Source organism: Balaenoptera physalus, assembly GCF_965194825.1.
Source record: "Balaenoptera physalus genome assembly, chromosome: 21".
NCBI classification, from domain to species: Eukaryota; Metazoa; Chordata; class Mammalia; order Artiodactyla; family Balaenopteridae; genus Balaenoptera; species Balaenoptera physalus.
The window spans coordinates 39,467,254-39,490,229 of record NC_138902.1 but is presented as its reverse complement, the minus strand read 5'-3'; the positions used below and the strand labels follow the sequence as shown (position 1 = coordinate 39,490,229).

The 22,976-nt window shown below is 39.3% G+C and overlaps 3 protein-coding genes and 1 long non-coding RNA gene across 12 annotated transcripts in view; 2 read left to right on the top strand and 2 right to left on the bottom strand.

Moving 5' to 3' along the window:
• ASB5 (ankyrin repeat and SOCS box containing 5) overlaps positions 1-3,924 on the top strand; it is an 87,925-nt gene extending 84,001 nt beyond the window's left edge. The window contains exons 7-8 of the mRNA XM_082444117.1: positions 843-1,034; positions 1,837-3,924. Coding sequence (XP_082300243.1) covers positions 843-1,034; positions 1,837-1,964 — 320 coding nt within the window. The 3' untranslated portion in view covers positions 1,965-3,924. The remainder of the gene's footprint in view (positions 1-842; positions 1,035-1,836) is intronic.
• A 3,932-nt stretch (positions 3,925-7,856) lies between these two features.
• Positions 7,857-12,566, bottom strand: LOC309651413. Its single transcript, XR_014258108.1, has 2 exons — positions 10,496-12,566; positions 7,857-9,542 (listed from the first exon to the last, which is right to left on the bottom strand). It is a non-coding gene; the product is annotated as an uncharacterized lncRNA (long non-coding RNA).
• A 41-nt stretch (positions 12,567-12,607) lies between these two features.
• On the top strand, positions 12,608-21,570 carry SPATA4 (spermatogenesis associated 4). 2 transcript variants are annotated; one of them, XM_082444130.1, is made up of 6 exons: positions 12,608-12,848; positions 13,577-13,706; positions 14,096-14,214; positions 14,320-14,540; positions 16,276-16,392; positions 17,594-21,570. In XM_082444130.1, the coding sequence occupies exons 1-6, from the start codon at positions 12,631-12,633 to the stop codon at positions 17,707-17,709; spliced, it is 921 nt and encodes a 306-aa protein (XP_082300256.1). In that variant the 5' UTR covers positions 12,608-12,630; the 3' UTR covers positions 17,710-21,570. The 2 variants fall into 2 exon arrangements, with proteins under 2 accessions (XP_082300256.1, XP_082300257.1); XM_082444131.1 differs by lacking the exon at positions 12,608-12,848 and adding an exon at positions 12,996-13,471.
• Positions 21,365-22,976, bottom strand: part of WDR17 (WD repeat domain 17) — a 95,825-nt gene continuing 94,213 nt past the window's right edge. For all 8 annotated transcript variants that reach the window (XM_082444084.1, XM_082444085.1, XM_082444078.1 and 5 more), the window contains one exon: positions 21,365-21,663. In XM_082444084.1, the coding sequence (XP_082300210.1) occupies positions 21,544-21,663 (120 nt within the window). In that variant the 3' untranslated portion in view covers positions 21,365-21,543. The remainder of the gene's footprint in view (positions 21,664-22,976) is intronic.

Sequence of the window (22,976 nt, the reverse complement as noted above, 5' to 3'; positions counted from 1 at the left end):
AACATCATTAGTTTTACTTGATGGTATCAGACAACAGAACTGAGAAGGGCTTAATGTTATTAATAGACATGTCTTGGTGTTGTAACTATTTATGTCCTGGAAAATGGGATTATTATTGTTGAAAATATTAAACAGTATGTATTCATTGCACATGATGACCACCGTGTACCAGGGGCTTGCACTAAGATAAAATAACTATGTAATAGATAATTTAACATGTAAGGATATTTTAATATAAGCATTTTAAAAACTTACTTTGCATGCACAAATATAGTGTGCCTTCCTGTTTAAGAGGCTCAGTGCCTTTATATATTTATTGAATTAAACTCCATGAGTGAGAAGTAAGAGGAAAATCTATATACATTTTACCCAAAGAGCTCACATATCTAGATTCATGAGTTTTCCAAGAAACCAAAGTGCTCTATTGCCTTAAAATAAATGAAAAGAATAAGAGCAGTAAGCTCTTGAATAATCCTAAAAACTATCCATTATGATGAAAAGGGATATGAGTCAACCTAAGTGTGCACTCTTTGTAATACTAATTCATACGACTCCTTTGGGAACTGTTTAAAATTAAAAAAATTTTTTTTTTATTATGAGATCTTTCAAGCACAGAGAAAAATGTTAGAGAACCTAACAAAAGTGTGCATTCTCCAACCAGCTGTATCACGTTTTAAGATGAAATATGCATGTTTATGTATATTATACATAAAGAAATAACTCCCTGCAGAAAGAGCTGAGGTCCTCTTCGTGGCTGACACACCTGCCTCGCCTTGGTGAGGTTAAGTGACTCACATAACGAATTCTGTTTGTATCTACCATCATTCCTCATTTCCACGTAGGCGCTGACGTACAAAAAGGCAAATATTGGGATACCCCATTACACGCTGCTGCTCAACAGTCCTGTACAGAAATTGTAAACTTACTGCTAGAATTTGGAGCGGACGTCAATGCCAAAAACACAGAGCTTCTGAGACCTGTCGACCTAGCGACCTCTAGCAGTTTGGTGGAAAGATTACTGCTTCAGCATGAAGGTAAGAAGAATCCATGTGGGCATTAGAAAAGTTTTGTTTGCCTGAAGTAGATGAAATTTAAAGACTTTTTGTTGGCATGTAAAATAACAATGGCATAACATTTGGAATATTTTTTGAAAGGAGATAATTTTTTAACTTGGGTTCCACCTGTAAAGAAGAGATCATGATGATCTTGGTTTCCTTGTGCTCATTTTACCTAAATTCTATGTTCGTTTGGTTAAGTTAAATATATTGTTTCTTTTGACAGTAAGCAATATGTAATTCTGTTTAATATTTTAATAAATATTTGGAAACATGCCCCATTTTATAAGGGCATGCATTATCTATAACGTGTTATAGAAACATAATCATGAAGTATTTTTGTTCTAAAACAGAAATTCTAAAGCCTGGTCCAGACACTGTAGTAAAACTTGCTTTGGCTTAAATAGTAAACCTAATTTGAGAAAAAAATAATTTTAAAAATTCCCCTTTTAGTGCATAACACTTCTTGGGGCTTTTGATTTATATCTCCTTCTAAAAGCAGAAATTTTTTGGAAGGTTTACAAGCAATAATAATTTCATAAGCCTGAAGATTATAATGTTTTAAGGAACATGCATGGGCATAGACTATACCTCAATTATAATAAAGTCTTATAAATAAAAGCATTACAAGTGCTTATATAAATTTTCCTGGGATAATGGTCATACTCCCCTAGTTTACTGCAAAGCATTGTAGTTTTTTTGTGGTTTGATTTCATGTATCTTACAACATAGAAAACTCCATTTTGATTTTAATGAACAAATACTTTCATGTCTTTTGCAGCTACCCCAAGTTCTCTGTGCCAACTTTGCAGACTCTGTATCAGAAACTACATTGGAAGACCAAGATTACACCTTATCCCACAGCTGCAGCTGCCAACATTATTGCAGAATTTCTTACAGTATCGATAAGGCAGTAAAATAATTCTAAATGTTTGAAAATCAAAAATTTCTATTTCATCTGCATAGTGTATATTTCATATTAAAATATGCTAAAGATAGGGTAAAGAGATATGAAAACACCCCGGAGAAGAAGTGAAATAAGCAATTTTAGTTAACGTGTACTAGTACATACTATTGTTTTATGCATTTTTACTGTTTTTGAACTATAGTATGTTTAAAATATCTATATATTACTAGCTATTCCCATATAGCCCTTTGTTGATTTAGAAAAAAATGAGAAATTCACCATTTCATTTTTAGAATGAAACAGAAAATGTGAACCCTTACTGAAAGTATTTGTATATTATATTTTTAAAGATCTATATTTTTCAAATAACGTGTTAGCTTTTAAATTTTGGCCTCTGTAATTGATTATCTCTGTATTGTTTATATTAATACAAAATATGAGTATGGTTTAGAAAAGAGCAAGTCATATCCTTTTTGAAATAAAGTTGACTCTCATTCAGGAAACCCACCCTGTTAGATGTACACTTGTCATTATAATGATTAATTCAGTAAAGAAAGGATAAATTGCCCCTTCCCTGCAAAGATCCCACTGGTCACTTCACCGCTTTAAATGGACCTATTTCAGAAACTGGTAGGACTAAAATGGTCACTACTGCCCTCGCACCCTGAGAACTTTGGAACTTTACACACCTGCTCAGACTATCTGAAGACCCTCTCCTTCTCAAGGGTGGCCTCTCAAGGTTTCCCTTCTGTGCTTTTACACGTGTCACTCCGGCCTTCCCCCAGTTCAGAGACTGCTGATAGCTGGTGATACCTGGACCCAGGAAAATGAACTTCATATCTAGTTGACAAAGAGACCCTGGGTCACACTTCAGGGATCAGGGCAGTCCAAGGCTATAGAAAATGGAAGAAGAAAAATGCCTTAAATTGTGGGGTTTTCAAAGAAAGGGACAAGGGGGTATCACTTAGCAAATGTAGAAAACTTAGAAAATGTACGCTATCTGTGGACCTTCATTGTGGTGTTCCTAACCCTTCTTACACAAAGCAAGGGTTCTGCGTAGACTGTACTGCAAGGGACTGCTGTACACCAGAAGGTATTAGTGTAGCGGTGTCCCCTGAAGGGGTTTATTCTCTTCTGCTTAACTGTACTTGAGTGCGATGTAAAACATAATTTAAAAAATTAAATAAAAATTTTAAAAAAGTCTTTGTGCCTTCTTTGTAATTTAGACTATATTTGAGTTTATTATGGATTTAGAAATAAGATAATCAAGATACTTATAACACTGTGTAAAGTAGAAGAAAATATTTTGATGAGTTTTATATTATAAATTTATCAAATTTTGATAAAATATTTTGACCACTATTTTGATGACCCAGGGGCCTAGTAACTTAGTTCTTGGCTGACTTTCAGAGACCCATGGGAAATAAACTATTATTGTATGTAATCCCAAAGTTACTAAGATTGCATTTTTAAAAAATCATTTTAGATTTTCGAAAGTAGAAATAAGGCTGTAGCATGTTTGTTTAAAAAATGTCTTCTATGTGGGTAGAGACTTTTAACTTAGTCTGTTTTACAAAATATCTCAGTTTAATAAATTTGTAATATCCTCAGAAGAATATGCATTTAACTGTTGTTTTACCTATTAAGTATAATTATGTATTAAAACTGCTTTTGTAAAACAGTTTTCTACTAGCATTTTCCTTGAGCTAGAGGTCATCTTGGAGTATAAGAGCAGTGCAAGGCATCCCTCTTAATTGATCTTGTGCCAATAAGAGAAGTAAATATCAAATATTAAAATAAAAATTGACACTTGAAAATTTTAGTATGCTGGTACTTTGTATCTTAGCTTGAGTACAATTGTCTTATCAAAGATGTGTTCTAATTTAAATATATCATATATTTGTTAATATATTAAAGTGGGATGTTTATCCCTGGAATAAAGCACTTTTTTTTCTCTTCTAATTAGTATTTGATTTTATAATGGAAGGCAATGGGAGAATATGATTCAATTGCCCTAGTTTTGTTTACCACTGGTTTTCAAATCACTGTATCACGGGCAGTGAGAGTAGGATAGTGCAGATTGAAAATTTTACCTTGAAGGTCCTCTAATCCAAATCTTATAATATATATGTCTGTAAAGGTCCAAGGATAACATTGCACAAAGACAAAGACAAAAAAAAAAATACTACAGATCTTCCTATACTTAGTATGAGGTTACCTCCTGATCAACCCACCAGAAGTGGAAAATATCGTATGTTGAAAATGCATTTAATACACCTTCCCCACGGAACATCAGAGCTCAGCCTGGCCCACTTTAAACGTGCTCAGATCATATATATTAGCCTACAGTTGAGCAAAATCATCTAATACAAAGGCTATTTGACAACACTGCATGGAATATCTCATGCAATTTATCGAATACTGAAAGTGAAAATCACAGCGGTTGTCTGGGTCCAGAATGGTTGTAAGCATACACCAGTTGTTTCCCTCCGTGATCAGCGGGCTGGCCGCCTGGCCGCTAAAGCTACCCAGCATCAAGAGAAGATCAGACAGCACCTCCAAATTCAAAATTCGAATGCACATCATTTTCACACGACGGTAAAGTCAAAAAATCGTTAGGTCGAGGACCGCCTGTATTTGATACGAGATTAAAGAAATGTAGTGAAATAAATACTGGAGTAAAGCACTGTTGAACACACTTATTTTGTAGGAAAACGTATTTAATTTCTATTATTGTTGTAACCACAGAGTATATTCGATGTTTCTGAGTCAGTAAATAGAAACACAGTGTAAAACGATGGCCTCTTCTGAAAAGGTCTAAATGTGTCCATCGTGTTTCCCTGGATGGCCCTGAACCCAGATGACTGGTCCTCCATTTACAAACAACTTAAATCAGTATCCTCTCCCTTGGGTTATTCCCACTTTTTCACTCTAATTTCTCTACTTTCCTATTCTTTATTTATAATTGGTTTATTTTAAGGTTTGCCCTCTCTCTTAAAAACCTTAATAATCATTCTCAGTCTTTTTCGGGAGGAAAATGTATTCAGAAAATTCAGGCCTTGCTACCTTTCCATCTGCTCTAGGATTTCAACAAAAAGGGGGTGCACTCCAGGGAATATAAACGACCTAAATACATAAACCAAAACATCTCCTGGAATTGCTATGCTAAATGGAAACATTCACTCTGTGTCATACAAGCACAACTGATTAGGTCCGGTTGCTAGAAATAGGAGATTTTAGTGTTTCTGAGCCCAAACACGAACAGATCATGCTGGTGAATCATCCGCCAGACAATGAAGGCTCCCAAAGGCTCAAGGAAGGAAAGGCTGGGGTTCTGGGGGGCATAGGATCCGCTGGATGCAGGGGAGGAGAAGTGGTGAGTCAGGAAGCTCTGTCAGGACAGCTCCCGTCAGGGGAAGAATGTTTCCCTTCCGCAGGGCTCTGCAAAACCCTCCCACGTGAGGAGTGTAGGCAGAGAACTTATGAAACGTGAGGAAGGAAGAACAGGGTTACTTCCCTGCAGGAACAGCTGGGCTGGAGTGCAGGATAGGCCCTCGAACTTCCTTTATCCTGGTTCCAGCCTCCTGCATTAGACCAAAGGGATGGGGGGATATATGTATACGTATAGCTGATTCACTTTGTGATACAGCAGAAACTAACACACCATTGTAAAGCAATTATACTCCAATAAAGATGTGAAAAAGAAAACAACAACATCAACAAAGGGATAAAGATGTGGAGAAAAGCCTGTTTCCGATCTTCCCTTACCATAGACAAGATGGAATTAACACGCTATACCAGACTTTCAAAAAAGAAAAGTATGGGGTTTTGTGGGGGTTTTTTTTGCAGGGTAGAAGTGTGTCGTGGACATGGAAGGAACCATGACTCCGTCTCTCCGTGTATTATTCTTGTGCCCAAGGCAGGATCCTTAGCTTGCCCCTTCCTCAACATGGACAAGCTAGCATTTTGGACCTGACGTCATCTCGCAGGCCCTGAACTTCGGGGGACCCAGGGGTATTGAGAGTGAAGGCTGGCACCTCAGCAGTTGCGTCTGGGGCCAGGACTCAGTCTTTCTACAGCTGGCCCTCTTGTTCCCTCCTCCCACCCTTGTCGTTACAAGGAGGAGGGGCTGGGTCGCCGCTGGTCCCCTTTCCCAGAGGGCAGTGACTGACCCACACCGAGCATGGGGACGGGGCTCGGCCCTGGATGTGCCCTGCCCAGGCCCCGCACCGCCCGGGACTGAGCGGACGCTTCATTCTAGAACCCGGGGCTCAGTATTAGGAAGCCCCTGACCACGGACAGAAGCCACGTTCTCCCATAACAACTTGGTCAGTAATGGGCTTGATTTTTCCCAACTGCCTCAGTCTTTCGTCTGATTTCAGAATCGCTTGAGACTTCAGGAGGAAGGGTGTTTTGGATCCCTTTATAGATCAACGCAGTAGCTCACTCCTATGCCCTAGGCCCACACACCAGCCGCGGAGCTGACACATCTTACTGTCTACTTTCTCTTGCTGCAGCAGCATTTAGAACAGCGCATAGCAAATCTGCAAAAACACGTGCACGACCTAACTTCTGTCGCTTCTCGCAGTTCCCACCCTCATGAATACATATGCTGCCCTCCTCTTCCATCTCTCTGGGCACACGTGTGTACAGAGCCAAGTTCAACGCCGCTCGCCCCCAGCCTCTGTCCTCAGGCCCGGAAGGCTGTTCCCTTTCACTTATTGTGTTATCTTCACAGGCTTTCAAGAGCCCTCACTCTCTATACCCACAGCAGCGGACTTGCCTGAGCATCTATGCCTCTGCCTCCACACTACAGTTTGGCAGGTTTGCAATCAGCCAGAACAGGGCCTGACAGCCTCTACCGCAGGGACGTTTGGGATCAGGTAATCCTTGTCTTGAAGGGCCGTCTCATGCCTCGTAGGAGGTTTCCCAGCATCTCTGGCCTCGACCCACTCAACCCCTGCCTGCGTGGGCCCCAAATGTGTCCAGACGTCACCAAGTGTCCCTCTGACAACCAGTGACGTAGAGTAATCCCTCAGGGACCTCACTGAGCAGATGTAATTCCTCTCGCGGACAAACGCCTGCAGACACGTGTGAGGAGGGTGTGGGGTGCTGACTGTTTGAATTTGCAGCATCAACGTCACAGCAGAACAGGGACAGCTCTATAGGCCAAGGACCCAAGGACAGAGTCTTCTAAGTGGGTGGCCTCAGGCCGCTGCACAGTCCGCAGGCCTCTGAAGCCAGCAGCCCTGCCCTGGAGTCTGGCAGGACTTAACATTCAAAACTGCCCTGGTGTGGGGGCACCCCGTCAGTGTGAGGGGCAGGTGTCCTTCTAAGTTCTCTCCACTGCCCAGAGGGTAAGTTAAACGCACACACACACTTCTACACTTCCCAGGGACAAATGTTAATTCTCAGGGACAGGACAATTCAAACACATGGGGGAAAAAGAAGTATTTTCCTAACTATCTCACATTTTTGAGGCATCCCTCTCAAAGCAAAGTCAGCATTTTACATTGTTATGTTTCAGATTATTAGGAAGCTCCGTATCTATTATGTACCTGAAGGCATAAGGCCTGAGGTACAAAATGACTCTTTGAAAGGAAGGACTCAACTTAATTCTCAGCCAAATGGTCTCAGTCTGCGGGAATGGAAGACAGTAATTTTGGACTTTGTTCTGTTCTCCTTAGGAAAAAAAATGGAAGGTATTAAAAGGAACCTCACGAGCTTTCTTCTTGATTTGTGTATGCAGAGGAAAGTTACATGGTCACCACAGCCATATATGCTAGTTATAGTAACACTGAGTTGAGCTCTGCTCAGAGCCCTACACTCAGAGGGCCCCATGCTTGGTTTAATGGTGGTCTTGAAATGCTTAATTTTTGAACAATGGGCCCGTTTTTATTTTGCACTGTGCCCTGAAAATTACGTACCTGTTCTGATTCTGCTGTGACGCTCTGAATGCACCAGTGAGAAACATCCATCTGGAGGGGATTCTCCCTCGTTGGGTAAGTCACATGGAGCTTTCCCAGCTAATTCCTTTGCCCCATTAAAAGAAGTAGAGGGAGAACTTGAGGTCCCTTTTCAAATACCACCTCAATATGGACATAGTCTAAGTAGAAGGACATGGCTCAGTAGGGGGACTGAGTGAAACTTCTGTGTGATTCCAGAAGCAGGGAGACCTCCCCACCTCCCCGTGGGCAGAAGCAGGCGGGGGCAGGTCACGTCCGGAGCCGCACGATGTCCTTGGTTGAGCAGAACACAGTAGGTGCTCACCGTCTGCATGTCTGCATACCCCCAACTCCAACGCGGAAGAGAGGTGTGGTGTTGAGAAATCAGGACCGAGGCCACAGTTTGAAAATGCCCCTAGACCAAGTACCCTTCGCCACTTAACTAAAACTTGAACTCTCCAGACTTGCCCAAACGCTGACGCTGACCTTAAATAAACTTTAAGCTTTCTCCCTGTCGGTGTGACCTTACAGCTTCCTAGCTAGTTGGCTACCGGTGAGTGAGCTTATACACTGAAAAGGAGTGTAAGTGTCCAGTAACCCATCACAATAGAAAAGAGTGCACAGTTGCCCCTTAGTATCTGTGGCGGATCTGGTTCCAGTCTCCCTGGAATGCCTGAGGATGCCACAATCCCGGGATGCTCGAGTTCCTTATAAAAAATGGCGTGGTATTTGCTTATAACCTATGGACACCCTACTGTATACTTTAACTCATCTCTAGATTACTTATAATTCCTAATACCACGTAAATGCTACGGAAACAGGTGCTGGCAGGAGGTAAATTCAAGTTTTGCCTTTTGGAACTTTCTGGAATTATCTTTTCTAATATTTTCTATCTGAGATAGGCGAAATCCACAGATGTGGAACCCACGGGTCCAGAGGGCTGAATGTACTCACACATCTACACTTTATAAACTGTGCTGTAATTGCCGAAAGCCAGCTTCCAGGCACTTTCTGTTGGAAGTCTCCCTGTCTGACATTTGCTTCTCAATCAACAAAATACTCATATCAAGTAAAGCTCTTCTGAATTTTCTTCTGTTGACATAGGTCAACAACAGTTACTGACTGCAAGGGCTGTTTGGCTTGCACAAAGGTTGGCTGGGTCTTAGAGGATGACTGTGGATTAGTGAACTTCATCAGGAGGTAACTTCAGTTATAGCTGCTTTTCCATTTGAGGTATTGTAACTGAAAGCGGGGTCCGGCTGCTCGCTGCTCCAAAGCCAGTTAAGAGGCCAGGCTGGTGGAAAGGAAAGTTTGCTTTATTTTGGATGCCGGTAACCAGGGCGGGGAGGGGAGGGCGGACTCGTGTCCAAAGGCCAGCTCACCCCAGTGGCAACCAGTGGGCAAGAGCTTTTATGGGCAGAGAGAGGGGGCCACCTGCAGAAACAGCACAGGCAGCTCTGACGGTCATCTTGAAATCGGTCATCTTGATTATTTTAAGTACAGTTAATCTTCAGTTCCAGGGTCGGTTTGTTTCCATTTCCTTGAGGCCATTTCTCGGAATCGCGGCAGCTTATGTCATGGCTACGGCCTGGTCATCACGTAGTTAACTTCCCCACCTGGTGTGGGTTTCGGTATCTGTAAGACAGCTCACAGGACACGGCTCAGAATATGATCTGTAGCTCTTGGGAAGGAACTAAAGGTCCTTCATTATGCTTAATGACTAAACTAGTATTATTTGGTCTCCTTTGACTGTTTGCCTTTGTTTCTGCATTTTCTCACTTCTCTGATTAAACTTATTCTTTGGATAAAGTTTTTCCACAGGCAGAGGACATAGGGGACAAGGCCCACAGGGTCCTGCTCTGTTTCAGTATCTTTACTGGAATAAATTGCCACAGTCCCTAGCAACTGTTATGCTGCTATTGGTCTGCAAAGTACTTTTTCTCCTCTCTAACAGCCTGCAAGAACCACAAAAAGCCACTTGCTTTTTTGAGCAGGACAAGTAGTGCGCGTTCATCATCCTGCCGCAGGTCAGATCAATTTTCTGGCTCTCTACCACAAGATCAGCAGAGGCTTTTGAGTGCCGTATCATCCCACAGAATATCCGGCTGGTCCACTCTATTCGTGATACCGTGGATCCAATGAACGGGAGTAGCAGGTCCTTTAGCTGCCCTGGTAACATGTAGATAAGCTACTCTGAGTATGAAGCAATGTATGATTCAGCAGGAAAACAAAGTAACTCCACGAACTCAACAAGAATTTAATATAAGGAAACGGTCAAACGGAACTAAAATGAGACCTTCAAACGAACAGAGATAGATCCCTAGTGCTGGAGAGCAAAGGCAAGGAACAGGGGTTCTGAGAGTCTAGAACTTGAAGGGAAAGCCCCACAGACTGGCCTTTGAAGGGGCGGCGTATACAGCAGGTGCTAATGCTTGAGGAGCTCAGAGGAGCGGTCCTAGAGTAAAATCTGGGGCTTGGAGTTCTGAGCGCTTCTCAGTGGTCGCTGAAACCTCTGAGGGAGTACGATGAAACCTGCTCCGGGAATGCAAAACAAACAAACAAACAAAAACAAAAACAAAAAACCCAACCTGGACGCTGGCACCAACTGCCCCTGCCCGGTGGAGCTTTGTTGCCATGGTGACCTTCATCCAAACAGCCCTTCTCTTTTCCTCTGGCCTCCTGGTCGCTCTCTAGTTCCCCCTAGTGGCAGGATTTAATACAACTCAGCAAAGGAGAAACCACAGTGCCGAGTTCCGACTCCATGGGGCAGAACCAAGAAGGGTGTATTTGAAACAGAGACCTATTGGCTTCACAATTGGCACATTTGCTACAGGAAAAAATTCTAACTCCTTAGCAAGACTGTTCTCAGTCAAGCCCCAATCTATAGCCTTAACTTACCTCTCTAGCCATCACCACCGAAATCTTGGGGTAGCCCACATGCCAAAGCCTAAACACTTTCTCTGACCTTAATGGGTTATTTGTTATTCCTTAAAACTCATAAAAAACTCTCATATCATAGATCATGTCTGCCTCTGCTCACACTAGTCACTCTGTGTGGAACTGTCCCCTCCCCTCTTCATTCCACAGATTTCCACGATCGTCTTAGAAATATCATTTAAACTTACTGAGCCCTATGTGTGTACACGGTTCCAGGCTCTTCACTCATTTAACTTGTTAATTTAATCCTTCAACACAACCCTGTGAGGTATATCCTATTTATTTCCATCTTTTACCAGTAAAAGTGGTTAAATAACTTGCCCAAAGTCACATAACTAATAAAAAATAGACCTGGTGCTCCAAAGCCTCTGTCTTAACCAGTTCAAAATACTGCCTTATAAGATTCACATCAAAGGTCACCTCCTCTGAGAGGACTCCTACACTCCCTCAGGCCAAATTATTTGCTTCCTCCCTGATACTGATATATTTTTACCATGGCAGAGCTTTTCAGGGTGCATGATCTTTTTTCAGGTATTTATATCTCTGTACCTTCTATAAATAATCTAGTGCACAGCTGCCCAATAGATCTTCCTGCAGTGATACTGCGGTATCTGTGTTGTACAACGTGGTGGCCACAAGCCCCACGTGGCTACTGAGCAGTTGAAATGTAGCGAGTGTTACTCACTTTATTTTATTGAAATTTATTTAAATTTAAATCGGAACAGCCACGTGGGGCTAGTGGCTACCATACTGAATAGTGAAGACCTAGTGCATAGCAAAGCACCGAATAATAATTCCTCAAAACAAAAGTTCACCAAGTGAATGAATCATCCGTGAAAAACACATTGGGCAAAGAAAAAACACTTGTATAGCTCCGTTTTTGTTTTTCTTTTTCACCACATACAGACTCACACTGGTTTACTTGATTAATAAACGTATCTATGAATAAACATTCAACAAAATATTATATAGCTCCACTCTCAAGATCTATCCCATATTTTATCTTGTGCAATAATGTGTATTACAAACCACCTTTTTTTTTTTTTACTGAAGACTTTTTAAAGGATGTTAACAACTCTGTGTAAATATTTAATTTATAATTGTCTGTCCCTGCTCTGCGATCCTTTTTTTTCCCCTCTGTACTGTTCACTGATAAATCCCAAGTGACTAGCTCAGGGCCTAGTAGGAACTCAATAAATATTTTTCGAATGAATGAATGAATCATGCCTACTGGGGCATCTTGGTGAAGTGTGAAAATCGAATTTACAAATCGCTTTCAAATATGTAATTTTTATGAACACAGTGTAATAATTAAGGAAATAGGTACGTTAAATTTTGTAGCCATTAAGCATCTATTCATTTTAATTCTGAAGATTTTTTTTCATTGGCATTTTGGAACAAAACCCTATCGTTTCCAATTTCCAGACAAAAACTGCCTTTGTCCTCTGAAAGGTCCTCACAACCTCCTCCAGATGCTTGACTGAAACTAGGCCTTCGACGGGGCAGAAACCACGATATTCAAAATGTTAGTTTCTAAGGGAGGGCTCTAAATCGGTTATTCTTCACGCCAATTAAAACGGAGATTGAAAGCTCCGCCCAAGGCTTAAGCTCCCGGAACCGAGACCTCAGTGAGGCCAAGGAAGCGCGTCCGCCAACTCGGAACCGCAGGACCCCAAACTGGAGGACCCGCGAGGCCCAGGGCGGCCGCGCCGATGCCCCGCCCCTCCGAGGCCCCGCCCCACCGAGGCCCCGCCCCCGGTGCTGCCATAGAAACCCAGAAAGCGCCATGGCTGCCGCGGGTCTGGGACGAGAGCTTTTGACACTGCCGGCGGCAACCGTACCCAAGTCACCGTCACTTGCGCCACGTCCAGCCGCTCCCATGCGAGGGAGGCCTAAGAAGTGTCTGGTCTATCCGCATCCCCCGAAGAGCTCCCGCGTGTCTCCGTCGGTTCTGCGCTGGCTCCAGGGCCTGGATCTCAGCTTCTTCCCCAGAAACATCAGCAGGTGCTGGAGCAGGGCCGGCCCCCGCCGCCTGGCGGGAGCCTCGGTCGGAGCAGAACAGCCCCGGGGTCCGCGCAGGGGCTTTCTCCAGGGATTGCCCCCGCCCACTCACCACACACACACACACACACACACACACACACACACACACACACACACACACACACACACACTGCTTGCTTTCTTAGGGAGCTGACCTAAAAAAATAGGATGGAGCATTTCACTCAATCGATCAATCAATCATTACATAGACTTGAGCTACTACAGGCTGCTTTGGTGACTACAAAAAAGTAAAAGAGTCCAGGCTCTTTCTTCAGAGACACTGGACATTAATACTAGTGGCAGTTAATATTTGCTCTGGGAGTGCAAACTAAATTCCATAAAAATAATGACTTTGTTGCAGGCAAGGAGTCTGGTTTACTAATTTCGGTATTCCTCGAGAAAGACACGCCTGAAAATTTCAGTGTGCGTAGGTATCACATGGGCATCTTGTTAAAATGCAGGTTCGATACAAATTAATAGTTTGGGGTTCATAAAAAGAACACCATGGCCTTTGGTGTGTGTCATCTTACCCAAAGGCTATTCCATAGCAGGTCCTCCTTGGAGCAATGGTCCAACAAAATTCTGTAAGTTGCTGTCAGTACAGGATATTAAATTGGTGTTAATGAACCGTAATCACAAACTGTGTAAGTAACTGCGTTTTATTTCATTTCCTTATTGTTATGGATCAGGGATTTTTCAAATGGCTTCCTGATAGCAGAAATATTCACTGTACACTACCCCCGGGACCTTAAATTGTCATCCTTTAAAAATGGAACTTCTTTAAAAGTCAAGCTGGATAACTGGACACAGTTGGAAAAGGTAAATTAACAATCAATGACACTTTTAACTGTTGAAAAGTTTATGTTTGAAGAGGTGTATTCTTGAGGTCGCGGATTTCTCTGTATATGCGTGTGTGGCCGTGGTTTAGGACGCAATGCAGCTGGGTAGGCAGCTTGTTTCCTTGTATTGAAAAGAAGGTTATTAAAGTTTATGTCATGAGTCACCTGTGAAACTGAGCATACTCATTTCAAATTGGAGTGGGATATAATGGTTGATTTTCTTGCTGAGTAATAATAACTTTTAATAATTAACATGTTAAACCTCAAAGTATTAGTTGAGGATTAAAGCGGGATTAAAGTGAATTCACAGTAATTGGAGATTTTTATAGAACTTCTTATGGTGAAAATATTCTCTTTCTACTATTACAGTTCCTGGCAAGAAAAAAACTTAGATTACCTAAAGAACTAATCCACGGAACAATTCATTGTAAAGCCGGAGTACCTGAAATACTGATACAGGAGGTGTACACCTTGTTAACACATCGAGAGTGAGTTATTTGGAATTTTCTAGTAACATAATATGAAACTTTTGATAATATAAATCTTATTACTAAAATGGGGCTTGTCAACAATATTTATTTTTTTATTTCCAGAGTTAAAAGTATCCAGGATGACCTTGTGAATTTCACAGACTACAGTTACCAGATGCAGTTGCCCCTGGTCTCCAGATCAACAGCTTCAAAGTCTATTAAAGATAACATTAGGTTATCAGAATTAATAGGCAATCCGAACAAGCTCAACAATGAACATAAAGTAGAGTTCCTCTTCCTTTTACAAATGTTGCAAAGAAAATTGAGCAGAAAACTGAATCCAAGTGAGTTTTCTTGGAAATGGTCAACTGGGTTCTTCCAAGCTTAACAAGGCTCTTCTTGAGCACAGATGAAAGAAAAGCCTGCCACTGTGCCCTGATTCATAGACTGTTGTAATTTCATCTACTGCGACTTTTATTGTCATTAATTCAGTCATACCTATTACCATATATGTATTCATATCTATCATATTATTTTGTGCTTTTAATTTGTTCTCTGTTTCTTGTTTTTGTCTTACCTATTTTTCTTCTTCTTTTGGACTGAACTTATATCCAAAGACTTTTTTCCTCCCTACGAATTTGGAAAATTATAAAATTTCTAGGGTAGCACTCTCTTTAGTGCTACCCTAGAAATTTTAACATGCATATTTATCTTAGTCTAAGAGTAGTATCTTTATTCTCTTCCTCAAACTGTAAGGACCTTACAACACTAGTACAACTGGCCACTCCCTACCAGCCCCCTCCCCACTTCAGTTCTTTTGTTGTTCAGCATTTTCGTTTTGTCAAGTTATTTTTTTAACACCGCAAAATCAGGTATCATTATTTTTTATACCGAATATTTGCTTACATTTAATCTATCTATTACTTCCATTCACTGGGTCCTTTTGTCGGAATTCCTGGAACGAAGCACAACCATTCCATTTAGTCATCAGTTTAAATGTCCATCTTAGTGCAAAGCTAACCTTATCTCTGCGGTCTTCTTTGGAACACATTTCCTCTTTAGCCATGGATACCTCAACACTTTCGATTCTTGAACAGAATTCTGTTATCACCAGTGTTGATTTTTGAGACTGCTGATTTTAAGCAGCCAAAGTAATTAATTGTGATAATCACAGTTCTGGGAATGTTACTGACCAGGGTGGTGTTTAAGCATAAACAGGGCATGGCTGATGAGTAGAAATGACCTTAGACACGTCTTCCAGCCTCAGTGAGGGTGAGCTGCTGAGTAGGTGATCTTTAGAAGCACAGTGAAACTGATGCCCAAGTGCTGCAGTTGATAGAATTAGTTAGTAAGAAATACAGGAAGCATGGAAAATAATTTTGTCACTATTTTTATAGTATAAAAATGTTTTCAAAATGAAATAGATACTGTATGGTTTCACTTATATGAAATATAAAAACATGTAAAGCTAACCTATGATGATAGAAGTCAAGGCAGAGTTTTAGTTTTAGGGTACTGTATGGGAGAGACAGGAAGGGATTTTGGGGTGCTAGCACTATACTATTTCTGGATCTGGGTGATGGCATCCCACGTATGTATTCACTCCAAAAATTCATCAAACTGTAAACATACGATTTGTTCATTTTTCTGTACATATATTACTATTGAATGAAAGCTTATTGGGGCGTCCAGTGGTTAAGACTCCGTGCTTCCAATACATGGGGCGTGGGTTCGATCCCTGGTGAGGGAACTAAGATCTCACATGCTGTCTGGCCAAAAAATTTTTTAAAAATAAAATAAAAAATAAATTGGCTGAATTAAAATTAAAAACATGCTTAACAAAAGACTAATAGGAACATAGGGATACTGTCTTTAAAGTAACTTTTTTAAAGCAACTATTTTGTGCATCAGAGATGTGAACCATGGTGGAGAGGGTTATTAACCTATGTAACCACACTGCTCTCAGGAATATGATACAACAGATGTCTAAATAATTTGCTTAATTTAAAATTGTGGTGTCATATTTTGACCATGGCCATAGTGAATTTTAAGGAAAGAATTTTTGTTTACATTTTATAGAATGGTTTGAGGTCAAACCAACAGTGGGAGAATCGACTTTCAGTCACGGTCCTGCCCAAGCCTCTGGGTGCAAATGTAATTCAGTCATTTCGAAGGAAAGAGTTGCTCCTGTGTGTTGTAAGTTTTTTAAAAAGTTTTTTCACTTGTTAAAAATGATGTTTTTGTTTTATTTTGTTTAAAATTTCAAAATAGTTAAAATGTGGTCTAGGCATTCAGTCTAGAACGGTGCAGTAGGTTGATGTGTGTGCCTCTGGATAGGTGGCGGGAGCACGCTGTCCGCTAAGAACCAGTCACAACAGGGGAACATCCCAGGCCTGCGTTTCCCCGCCTGCTATTATAGGAGCCATTTCAGTTCCCATTTCAGCTTGAAAAAGTGCGTCTGAAACAGGGGAAGCTCGTTGGCAGAGCTCAAAACTCAGTCCTCCAGCAGCTGGAGGACGAACCAGTCCTAAGGCAGATACGGACAACCTGCACACCTAGACTTCCCCATCACGTGTTTTACAAGAAGCCACGAGTTTAAATCCTGTTAATTCAGAAAGCACTCAACGCCACAGCAAACTGTAGCCAAACACGGGCCAAAGGCAGCCTCTGCCTGACTTTTTGGTATAGCCTGCAAGTTAAGAATGGTTTTTACATGTTTAAATGGTGGACAACATATACCAAAATTGCACATAATGGTACTGAAATCACAGGCTGTTCATCTGAAAAGCTTCTAATTATCAAATAGAGTGGCAAAAATTAATTGTAAGAAAGGTTGTTACCTTTTTTTTTTTTTTAACACTTAAGTTCCTCTCTTTGTTTACCTAAATCTAGCATCTAGCAAAATAATGCGCCAAGGGAATGTAGATTTCTTAGTTGTCACTGGCCCCTCATATTAGAACTGAGTCACCAAAAGAGTCTGAGTGGCCGGCTTGGATGCCTCAGCGCAGAATTCTAGAAACCGAGTCATGAATTCTGTATATTTGCCAAATCTAAGCACTATTAAAATCACGGCACTGTTGCCTCACCTGCTTTCTGAAGCAACATCTAAAAATAGTTGAGTCATATTCAGTATCAGATGCACCAAAATAAGCCCTGGGTATTTTTAGGCTCCGCCGATGACTTCTGGAGATGGTGGCATTCAGGTTCTGTATTTCCGACCACTATAATGCATGCTTTAAATATTCTGTTTACCAGGCACTTAGACTAACTTGTGCTCAGCCTGTTGCCAGTCGTTCTGCATATGTCTGGTATGTTAGAAACACAGATGGTCGTATACATATTTAATAACCACAAATGGAGTTTAATTTTGTTTATTTAAATATTACACCAAATACAGGTAATGGTGGCAATCCACTTAAAGAAATTCACGTGAAGCAAGCTGGAAAACATTCTTTTGACTCTGTGAAACCTATCAGAAACATGGAAAAGGAACCCAGAAGAGCCCCTGTCTAATGGGCTTTGAAGAGGCGATGCCACCACCTCTTGCCACTCTAAAGGGATACGATCACCTAGTCTTGGATATATTTCAATAATAAGTAAATTAAAGGGTGTCTTATCTACAGTTGGGCTGAAGAACGTATTTTTTAATTCAATTCAACAACCATTTATTCAACACCTGCACCTGGTAGTGTTGAAAATACAAAATCAGTTTAATTAGTATAAAATGAACAAAAATAATTTTAAAGGTACAGTTAAACATAATTCACCATGACGAGTAAGAATTCTTTCTCATAAATTTTGTAGGAATGGCGAATCTACTTTGTAATATGTTTTCCTCACTAGAAAGAAAAGAGCCATGCTACTAATATGCCTGATATTATTTATTTACACGTCATGTTCATCAACAAAATTTATTCTGAATGATTATTGCTATTATACATAGGCCCACAGACAATCTTGCCCACTTCCATAAATAACTTTACTTAAGCCATTAAAAAAAAATAGTCATCTTTCCTGTTGATACTGAGTTGTGGGGAAGGAAAATCATGTTTTACTTGGAATTTCATTCTGGTGTTTAGCAAACAATTTAGTTTGATTAAAAAAAATGCCTCCTGCTTGCTGCCATGCCCCATATTTTTACTGAAGGGAAACAAAAGCAGTGATATCCTGAAAGACTGATGATATTTCATACATTCTTGGTAATTTAAAATTCATATTTGGAAAATTTTCTTCAAGTGGAATTATTCATGTTTTTATGCTATCTCATTAATAGTGTCATTTGACTTCCAAGATGAGTATTACTAATGCTGAATTCCATGATATGCTTGTCAATTTCCAACAAAACTCTATTAGTTTTTCTGCATTTTTGAAGGCTTAGAGAGTTTAATTAGAATTTCTACCTCCAGAGACTTCCTTGTTTAATCTTACCTTTCTGGATAGGTAATATTTAGTAAAAGAAATTAACGAGAGCCCTGATGAAATCGATGACTTCTTGGGAAAGGTTTAGAAAATTATGAGAATAATTTTTAAACCATAAAATATAGTTCCTTAGGAAAGGATTTTAGAAACAAGTCTTCTGAAGCTCAGCTAGAGAAACGTCCAGAGAAAAGGATTAGATTTGGATAAACAGTCAAATAATAAATTTCTTTATTCTCTTGGCTCTGTGCTCAATCTCCTGAAAAAGCTAATCACTCATGGCCTGACCTTGGTTAAGTTCCCAAGACCCCTGTGGGACCTACGGAGAGTTTTGAAAATACAGGAGAGTCTGGAAGCTTCATTTCATAGTGACTAAGGAAGTGAAGGAAGCGGGGATATGGTGAAAGTAGGTAACGTCAAGAGCTTCTTAAGATGAGTTGCGTCAACAGAAGCCAACGCTTCAGGCAAATCTAAGGAAGGTCATTTTCTTCACAAAGATCTTTGACAGAAGGAAGCAGTGAACTATTCTAGGAGCTACAGCAGCCCCTATAGGAACAGAACCTTTCAATTGGCAGAATGCTTATCACGGGAATGGAAGCCTCTGTGATATGCTGCTTGTATTAATTAGTAAGCCTCTTTTTTCTCTCTTTTATACTAATTCTGGGGTTTATTGTAGTCAGTGTTTCTTACAAGTGGAGAATCATCCTCGTGAACAGTCCAATCACATGATTTTTCTAGGTTTCTAAGCAGGGTAATAACCCAGATGGACAGCGCAGCCCTTCATACCTCTGACGACTTTAACCCAGAATTTAGCGAGAGATGGTGTCCCCTCTATGGTGGTTCTAGGGACAAGACTAATGTTCATCTTAGCAGTTAACTGTGTCGTATCTGGCTTTAACTGCAGTATTTATTAAAATCATTGTCTAATGAGACTTCTTTCATAAAAGCATACTTAAACTTGCAAACTAATTTGTCCACATTATCAGTAATATGGACACCTTCAAATAAACACAAGTTCATGTTCTTTGTTTGGGTTTGCATGCATACTAAATATAACAATGAAATTTAACTTTATAAATTTTTAAAACTTTTGTTTTTCATATTAAGACACATACAGATCAACATAGTCAAATGACATTTTATGAAGAATTAATAGTCATAATATTAAGGTGTAGAACATTGTTGAAGTCAAGGAATAATAGAATTGCATTTGAATCAATCAAATTTAGGTTTTAGACAAATATTGGGTTATACCTCAATGGTCTTCATGTGATAAAGCGTTGTAAGATCTTTTTCATACTTTATACATTAAAATATTATTTCCTGCATTCATTAAAAATACAGAAGAATGTAACAATTGTTTATATATGTATAACTTAATATCTTTGAAGTATTTAAAGCACAAATTTAGGGTTTTTAATCTATTTTAAAACAAAACAGAGAATGATAGTAGGATTTAGACTGCCACTTTTTAAGTGAGGAGATTTCAGTACATATATGCCAATTAATAATACCCCTCACCTAAAAAAAAAAAAAATCTGAATTACACGTATCACTAAGGGTTAAAAAGTACTTCTCAGATACGATTTACATTACCCATTGCATCTCTGAGTTGTATACATTCTCTTCTATAATATTAACTATTTTCTTTATAAAATGGAATTTAAGGCTAAAATGCTTTTTTTGTGGAGTTAGAAGTAGGTCAGTGTGATAGACAGGTAAATAATATATATTGTTTTCTGTTTTAAGAAGCTTAAGAAAAATTTTGAAGTATTTAAATGCAACAAGTTTAAAGATAATAAAAACCACCATTATTCTAGTTATATGAGCTCACTCCCTAATTAGACAAAACATCTGTATTATAAATCTTGTAAAACAGCTTGAGTATCAAAGTACTATTCTTCCTAGTGTGCATTCATTTCATAAATTTCGAAGTCAGAATTCTAGTACAATTGAAATACTTGTCGTCACGCCTCAGGCTTTTTAAAAATATCAACAGATGTACTATTTTAATAAATATTTTTAAAACTTGAATTTACAAAATATATCCCAAATTTCGACTAATATCCTATTTACTTACAGAAATTTATTTGAAACTAATTTTCATCAAATAAATTGTTTATTATAACTGTATTATAATGTAACTTGATTAGAGATTATGTGAATATTAAATACATTAATCAAAATTAATATTCATAAATACCAAATATCTTTTAAAATAGTGAATTATCATCAAATGCAAATTTTCACATAGATTTCACTGCATTTTGTGTTTTTCACCTCCAATTTTTTTCATGCTTATATAGCCTATTCCTTTATAATTAGACATTTGAGTTTCAGCTACAGAACTTGGGAATGTTTTCTCTTTAAAAAAATAAAACTCAAAAGTCCTTTGCGTACCCATTTATTGATATATATTAAACTTATAACTGAAAACTTCGATTAAATATGAGCTAAAACTAGTGGTTTACTGTACATTTTATAGAGGACAATACCAGTATCTGTTAACTTGAAGACCAGTTGTACACACCTTACATTTCGATTCTTCAAGATATTCAGTCACGCAAATACTCTAAGCGCCTGCTGCACGTCAAGCACTAGTCTAGGTGTTGCACTATTTTATAAGTTTCAGTGTTTCAACAATAGAATATTTGGTACCTTTTGTGCTTTGTGAAAAGTTTATATGCTCTTTTAGATTTGTCAGTCCTTTATAATTTAAATATTACCTTCCTCCCAAATAAGGAGACACCTATTTTTCCTTGAAATTATATAAATATTTTATTTGTTGAAGTTAACGAATAAAATCAACTGTGAGTCCCCACTTCCCACCTCCTCCTCCAGACCTTTGGCTCTTGGACAACAAAGGCTAAAGGTAATACTAACCGGAAAAAGGTCTTTAAAAAAACAATTAAGTGTGAGAAAAACCTTCTGTCAAAATGGGTTGAGCCGTATTCCAGTCCCCAAAGGGGAGAATGGGTTCACCTTTGCCCACATCAGAGCATCATTCAAGGAGATCGTGGATTTCCCATCTTCAAGGAAAAATACAGGGCCCTGCACAGTGAGAGTTAAGGGAAGAGAAGAGATTATGAATTTGCAATATGTTTTTAAACTTCCAGAAACAGACTCACGCTAATAAAAAACCACTGGTGATATTTAAGCAACACTGATAGGAAATTTAAAAATAAGGGAAAAATGAGATTCTTTGAATTGCTACCAAATAGAGAAACATTTTAAAATATCTTAACATTATGCCCTGATGTCTTTCAAAATAGAATTTAGTTTTATAATTTGAATTCTTTAATTACAATGGCGCTGTCAGTGGCAATAGGTATTGCTAACCTATTAATTACTACAAAGTTAGCATTTATAAAGGCATATATGCCTAATAATAGACTTTAATATACTTCACTCTTTTAATCATACAGCCTACATCAATACAGCTGGGTAAATTATTTCAGCCAGAAATTCAACCTGCTTTCCAGAAGATGAAAAATACACTGCTATATATGTGTATATATAATTTAAAGTCCTGTCAACCCTGTGATTTACTAGCATATCTATAATTTAGTTATCTCAGCTATTTTGTATGTCGAGGGTAGTTCTGAAGAACTAAATCCAAAAAAAACTTTCAATGTGTATCTCCCAGCTCTTAGAAGGAAAAGCATGATTTTACAAACACAAAATGAAATAAAAACTTACTTTCTTCATTACTTTCTAAAGTTATCAGGTTTTTTATCATGATTTCAAATGGTAACAGCTTGTTGTTAGTAAATTATTTCTAGATATTAGAAAATCCATTACACGAAGTAGGCAGCTTCCTATTTACAGGTACTTGACATTTTAGTTTTAAGCAGAACACACTGATTTTCTGCAGGAACAGAAATATCCTAGGAGGGTAGCCCCCCCTCTGAATCAGTCATTTGCGCCCTAGTGTATGTAAGATAATGAGTAGATCCTTTCCTAATGTGTGTGTGAGTGCAGAGAGGTTAGCCTGTGGAGGTCATCCGTGTGTCTCAGATGGAGAAAAAGTCCTGAAGAGGAGAAACAGGAAAGTGTCGAGCTCTAGAAGTACATGCAAGGCGGTGAGTGGCACTGAAAATGTATTCTGAAAACTGCATAATGGTTTTTGCTCTTAATCATAAGTTCTTGAATTTACTGCTTTGGTTCTTTATCTCTGAACATAAGTGGGTAAGCACGTATACAACTATGTGTTCTGTCTCTGGTTTGGAATATATTGCTGTGTTCTGAAGACTTAGTTTGTTTCCGGCGTCAAGTCAAGCTATAGGTAGAGTTTACATTAGCAGCAAGATATTTAATTGGAGTGATTATCCCCCCACGTACCTTTCTCCATTGACCTGGCATGT

Coding starts and splice junctions, on each gene's coding strand:
- SPATA4 (XM_082444130.1), top strand. CDS start 12,631: ATGGCTGCCGCGGGTCTGGGACGAGAGCTTTTGACACTGCCGGCGGCA. Junction 13,707..14,095: donor ACTGGACACAGTTGGAAAAG/GTAAATTAACAA, acceptor CTACTATTACAG/TTCCTGGCAAGAAAAAAACT. Junction 16,393..17,593: donor AAGAGTTGCTCCTGTGTGTT/GTAAGTTTTTTA, acceptor CACCAAATACAG/GTAATGGTGGCAATCCACTT.